The sequence below is a fragment of the Alexandromys fortis genome, unplaced genomic scaffold (assembly GCF_014885135.2).
Source record: "Alexandromys fortis isolate MF-2015 unplaced genomic scaffold, M_Fortis_MF-2015_v1.1 scaffold_19, whole genome shotgun sequence".
Taxonomy (NCBI): domain Eukaryota; kingdom Metazoa; phylum Chordata; class Mammalia; order Rodentia; family Cricetidae; genus Alexandromys; species Alexandromys fortis.
The window spans coordinates 6669613-6676075 of record NW_026067890.1 but is presented as its reverse complement, the minus strand read 5'-3'; the positions used below and the strand labels follow the sequence as shown (position 1 = coordinate 6676075).

The 6463-nt window shown below is 44.0% G+C and overlaps 1 protein-coding gene across 1 annotated transcript in view; it reads left to right on the top strand.

Moving 5' to 3' along the window:
• The first annotated feature begins 675 nt into the window (after window positions 1-675).
• Abcd3 (ATP binding cassette subfamily D member 3) overlaps window positions 676-6463 on the top strand; it is a 54614-nt gene continuing 48826 nt past the window's right edge. The window contains exon 1 of the mRNA XM_050136243.1: window positions 676-1165. Within this exon, the coding sequence (XP_049992200.1) occupies window positions 1056-1165 (110 nt within the window). The 5' untranslated portion in view covers window positions 676-1055. The remainder of the gene's footprint in view (window positions 1166-6463) is intronic.

Below are 6463 nucleotides of genomic sequence, written 5' to 3'. Positions count from 1 at the left end.
TACTGTGTGAGGCTTTATAAGCTTCCTTTATGGCCGACACTTGTTTCCTTGACTGAAAACAGCCATTCATTAAGTTATTGTGCATGGGATAGACTGAAGGCTAGGGATAACAATTCCTGCATGATAGGGTTGGGCAGGAGAAGAATGCTGTAGTCTGTGAAGCCCTTCTGCTTCTGGGAGTAAGGCCAGCATTAAGACAACGCACGATTGTTATTTCTGAATGTCCCTTTGCAAAGAACAGCGTTTCTTAAACTTTCTTTGACCAGACCTAAGATAGATATACATTTTTAATTGCCACTCCTTGACCAGATCAACAAAAAAATAATTTTTTCCTTAAAACTCCTTTTTGACTTGAATTCTGAGATTTTTTTTTTCTACTACATATACTTTTTTAAAAAAATAGAACGATAGGCCCGTTCTCCTAAACTGATCTTACAGAACTCCAGGGATCATAACCCACGAAGGCTTGGAATAACGTATTTGATCTGTAGTCTTTCTTCCCGGGTTTCCCCTCACTCGCTAAGTGGCAAACGATGACCACGCCTCCAGTCTTGCTAGTGCTCCGCGATGGGGCCGGTGCCCCTCCTTCTCCGGCTTCTTTAAGAGGGTGGCACCGACTCGTCCAGGGGATGGCAGAGGGGCAGGGCACGCTGAGTCGGCGGCGCAGGCCTGGCCCGCTCTCCCAGGTCTTGTGAAAGCCAGGGTGTGTGCACACGGAGCTCACAAGACCGGAGCGGTGGGAGCCCGGGACCAGCGCCGAGGACAGGCAGCCGTTGCCCGCCGCGTTTCCGGCGAGTCCGCGGGGGTCCGCGCGTGCGCAGAGCGTGCCCCGGGGGCCGACCTCCCCGCGCCCGCTAGCCCGCGCGCGCACCCGTCGGCGAAGCCAAAGTCCGCGGGGGGCTCGGCGCGGCGGCGCGCGCCAGGGGGCGTTCCCGCGCGGCCGGCCCCGCCCTCGCTCGGCGCCGAGCTAGCCTCCCAGTCTCCCCCGCGCTTCCTGCACTGAGGCAGTTGCCGGCGCGTCCCCTATCCCGCGGCTCGCTCGCCCAGCCGGTGCCATGGCGGCCTTCAGCAAGTACTTGACGGCGCGGAACTCCTCGCTGGCGGGGGCCGCCTTCCTGCTGCTCTGCCTGCTCCACAAGCGGCGCCGCGCGCTCGGCCAGCACGGGTGAGGCTCGCGGCCGCGCCGCCTTCCCGGGCCCGAGCGGAGGCTCCGGGCGCGCGCCTTGCCCTTTCCTCCCGGGCCCGAGCGGCGCGGGTGTCCGCGGAGCGAGGCCAGCGGTCCCCGAGCCCCGCGGCCCTCGGCCCGGTGGCAGCCGCGTTGTCGCCGGACTGTGGGAGGGAGGAGGGCGCGCCGTGTCCCCGCGCCCCCTCGCCGCCTCCCTCCTGTATGCCAACTTTCTGGGTGCGTCCTGGTTTTGCCATCTCATCGCCACCGAGAGCGCTAAGGATTTGTTCGGTGGACGCTCTTGGCTATGTCCCTGGGACCAGCTTTGGCTGGACTCCGGAGTAGTGGAGGTGCAGAGTCGCCAGGGCGTTCCTAGGGGGGTGTTCTGGGGCTACTTGGCACGATTTTCTTCCAGAGGGGTGCCCTGCTCTCCGAACTGGTCAGCGAACTCCCTGACATTTCTTTGGAAAAAGCTGAATTGGCTGCGAGGTGTGTGGAGGACAAAGTTTCCTCCCCCGGCTTTATAGGTGAAAGGTGAAAGTGTGTTTTAGGTGAAGATCACTTGTTAGTACCGTACTGCTTCCTGCCTGCAGAGGACGTTCAGGTTTACTTTGAACTTTTGGGAGATGAGGGAAGAAGAAGAAGAGAATTGGGTTCTGGTGGTGGGATTACAGGCACAATTTTATTTCTTGTCGCCCAATGGATTTCCGCGAGTGGTTGAGAAAAGACGACTTCCTAAGCGTTCTTGCTAGTCTTTGGCTATTTAATATCCAATCTTAGAATAATGCTTCCATGCATTTTATCCCATCGACCCTCTGGGCAGGTACTATTGTCACCTGCTTTGGATTTGCTTGAACTATTTAGAATTTGGCCCAAAATACTAGAGCGGAGTTCCTAGTACCCTTTCCATAAAGTAGTTTTTGTCCTTCTGTCTGATTTGACTTGCCTGTTGCCTGCAGCATGGTGCATCTTCCTAAATCAGCTTTACAAAATAATGACACACATCACCGTCATTCACTAATTATTCGCCTTTTTAAATTTTTTTTTGGGGGGGAGGAAAGGATTAAGTATTTTTTCCACTAGATTGTGTCCTTTCTGAACTTGCATTTGCAATTAGAAGTTATTGGCTATTTGGGGATATGGCGATAGAAAATATTAAATGCTTTGAAGTACTTTTTTTATTTTTGCAGAGAAGCGTTTTAGTGCATTGAACAGACAGATATTTTAGTAGGAAGGGAATTTGACTGCTAACCTCTCTGACTGTTTCAACACAGTTCTTCACTAGGTAACATACAGGGTAAGTGTCAGGCTTGTAAGACTTGTGCAAGTAGAACACACCTGTGTAACCAGTGCCCGGATCAAGAAGCAGTGTATTATCAGCACCCTCGAAACACCTTCATGTCCCTTTCCAGTCACAGTCCCAGCCAACGTTCAGCTGATTTATAAGGCTGTAGATTATTGAGTACAGGGAGTTTTAAACATAATCTAATGGGAAATAGTAGCAATAGTGACGACACAGTGTAGTACAATTTCTTTTCCTAAATAATCGAAACTATTCATCTGCCATTTCCAAAATTCTTTTTGAGAAAATTTGTGAACTTTCTGATGATGGAATTATGCAACTGCTGATTTAATGAACAAAATAGAGTTGCTAATCTTTCATATTGGGGTGAGCAGTGAAATCTTTGTTTTAGGCATTAATGTTTTGAGGGATGAGAATGCATATTATGAGCAGATAAATATGAGACATAAACTGAGATAAAATGATTGAACTTAACAAAAACCACTAAGAATGACATATATACACCATTCACACACATATCATTCTTAGTGATATGTATATGTATCTGATCATATATATATTAATATATAAATTAGATATTGTGTTTGTCTTTCAGTCTCTACCTTTGGTTTCACAGTTTGGAGGTTAGAATATTCTGTCCTATTATACTGGTCTTTGGTAACAGCTAATTATTTTAATATCTGGTGCTTAACTAAGGGATAATTGGTTTCTAGTCCTTATTTTATCTGTCTTGTGAATAGTAGGTTTCTCTTAGAATATATATTCCTTTGAATTGGATAGGTAACAGAGCTAGTAAAACCACTTCAGGAGTTATGTTGCAACATTATTCTGAATATTATAGTGGATAAAATTCTGTTTTAAAATTCTGTTAGTGTAATTTTTCCATCTTATTAAATCACACATGCACACTCACTCTTTTATTATGGAAATTTTTACATAATATACAGAGTAAGTAGAATAACGATCCCTATTAACTTTACCCATATGGTTTCATCCATATCTATTTTCTCCCTGCCCTTTTTATAGATTTTAAGGTAAAACTTATATTTATTAAAACATGCCATTCTTAGTTACACTTTTTTTCAACCAAATAGACACATTTGTATTATATTCCTATCTTACAAATTAGAACATCTTCATCTCCCCAGAAAGTTTCTTTGTATTTCTTTCTAATTATTTCCTACCACTATTTGCTAACTTTCCCCTACTTTACTCTTCCTTAAACAATTGACTCCTTCAATTTGCCAAACAATTGGCAAAAGTCACTTAATCATCAAAAAGGAATTGCTTGTTTAGAACGTTGCATTTCTGTGTTGCATATATGTAACATGTAAAAAAAATGTCAGCCGTCTTAAGGAGCTTATATTCTTGTTGGGGAAAATAGACTTCGCATAAAGTGTTAAAAGTGTCAGGTGACACACTGTCATGTACGGCCACTGTACTATCCTGGCTTACCTGTGTTAGTGATTTGGTCCTTGCTTTCGTTTTGTACTTATTCAGCCATGTACAGCTAACTTGTAGTCTGATTATGATCTGTGCTGTCTCAACCACTTCTCCCACTGTCTTAGATACTTTTCTTCAAAAGTTGGCTCAGTAAAAAAAAACTTTCTGCTAGGTGTTTTCCGGCTTTCCTAACCCCAGGTAATAGAGCTATCCTTCGCTTTTCTGACACTGTCCTATTTCTCTTTGCTAGCACTCACTGCTTAGTTTTGTTCTGGTCTCTTTTCTTGGCTTCTGCATAAGCAGAAACCAAGACTCTGAATTTCTTGAGACTTTAGACTGAGTCATGCTTATTTTTGCAATTAACTCTTGTTTTTTGCTGTACTGGGGAACATACCTAGGCCTAGTACATGGCAGGCAAGTGAGCTAGGGAGACTTTGAGTCATATTTAAATCCTTCATTTGGGTATGTCCCGGGATAGACACTCAAGAAGTGTTACAGAGGGAATAAGTGATGCAGAACTGTGGAAGAACTTTTCAGAGCAGTTGATTGACAGGCGTTGGAGAAGGAAATAGAGGTCTTATCATCATAGAAGTCATGAGTGTACCCAAAAGTCTATAATAGGAACAGTGGGAAATCAGTAGGCTAGTTCCAGTGCAGGGAATGGGACCACAGTATTTTACTATGCTAAATAATTAAACCATTAAAGCAGAAGAAAGCAACTCCCCTTCCCATTAGTGCTTGTGAAGTAAAGTTCAGATTTCTCATCCGAGGTTTCAGAGCTTTCCTCCGTCCAGTCTCATCTTACCTGGCTAGTCTTGTGGTCTTGCCTGCCAGTTGGTACTCTGGTCCAAATAGGCCAGTTTCTGCACTGTTCTCTGAGTAGGCTACCCTCACTCCTGCCTTTGGACCTTATCCCTGTGACCAGTCTTATCTGTAAGTTCTCTGTCTCCTTGTTTTCCAGATCTTTAACACACTTAAAAAGCTAGAGAAGGGTCACTTTGATGTGAAGTATTTAGCTGCTCTTGACAATCTCAGTGATGATCACCCGGCTTTTAACCTCACATTCAAGTGCCTTGCCAGGTGTACTCTGCTTCACTGGCTGTTATCTAGCTGGGTGTGTCAAGTACACTTTCATCTTTTGTCCCTTTAAAGTCTTTGTCTAGAAGTGGTGGGGCACAACTTCCTCCCCAGATATTTCTGCAGAGGTCCAGGCAACCTGTATTCCTCTTACTCCCATCTTCTTTGCTTCCGCTCTATTTTAGATCCCACTCACTTGTCTCTTGAGGCTGTCTCTACACTAAGCAGGTCCCCACAGTGCTATTTATAGAAGAGTTCTGTTAGAAAATTAGTAGCAAGGTTGTATCTGAGCTTAGTTAACATCTTAAGATTCTTTTCTCTAAATTATTTGTTGTGTTTTTCCACTGCTAGAAATTTCTTTGCTGTTTTCCCAGTCCGAGTCTTAGGGCCTGTTGCCAGGCCTTGGCTTTAGCATTGAATGCACTCCTGTCTTTAAGTCCTGGTAACTTTCCTGCAAACTTAATTTATCCTTTCCTTATATCTGTCTGTCCTCTTTAAATCAAGCTAGGGGCTGCTTTCATGTTTCTTCGTTTGACAAGTTCTCTGAGGGTTTTGCATAAGCATGAGCCATGTGAGGAGCTGGATCTGAATGACATCCTTAGAATTAACCCTATTTGGCTTTCTAGATTAAAAAGACATACTTAAGGAAACTCTTAAGAAAAGGGTATGTCAGCAACAGCATCTGTGTACTGAACCCACTTGGTGCAGTTCAGGTCAGAGCAGAGTTGTGAGAAGTGTGTCTGTGATCTGCTGGGGTCACTGGGTAAGGATTGTCCAGTTCATTACAGCTCTCAGGTCTTGGTTCCTTAGCTTCTGGCTCAATGCCCCTTCACTTGCTCTTCTCCCTGCCTGGGATGTTGTTTCCAGTGATGTCACATTGTTTATATCTTCCCTTCTTTCAGTCATTGATCGATTAGATGATACACCTGTTGCCATACGATTAAAAACACCCTTTGTGTGTATATGTTCTATTTCCCTTCCTAGCTATACTTTCCTCCTTAGCACTTACTATTATCAGATGTGCTGTTTATTGTACCTGTGTATCTGTGCTGCTGGGAACGTAGTTAAGCTCCACAGAGGAAGAAGTTTTCGTCTGATTTGTTCGTTAGTATAGCCCTGGTGGGTAGAACTGTGCCTGGCATGGTGTACTTGGAAAATATTGTTCAGTGGTTCTTACCTGTGAGATGCTGATTTCTTAGGGCATAGCTACTGCTAAGTTAAATAACAGTTTTCTTGTTATAAATGTGTATGTTGTCTTAAGCATGTTATCTCTTTAGGAACTAGACCTCCTAAACCTTCTATTTGTAGGTTCAGAAACAATATAAATGATAGCATTAATTTACGATTTTTAAAAACCAACTTTTGACAGTTAAAGAGTAGAAATATTAAAGATAATTAAATAAACTAAAAATTACTTATATGACCATAAATATAATAAACATTTGTTTTATTTTTGCCTACTATGTACTTATATG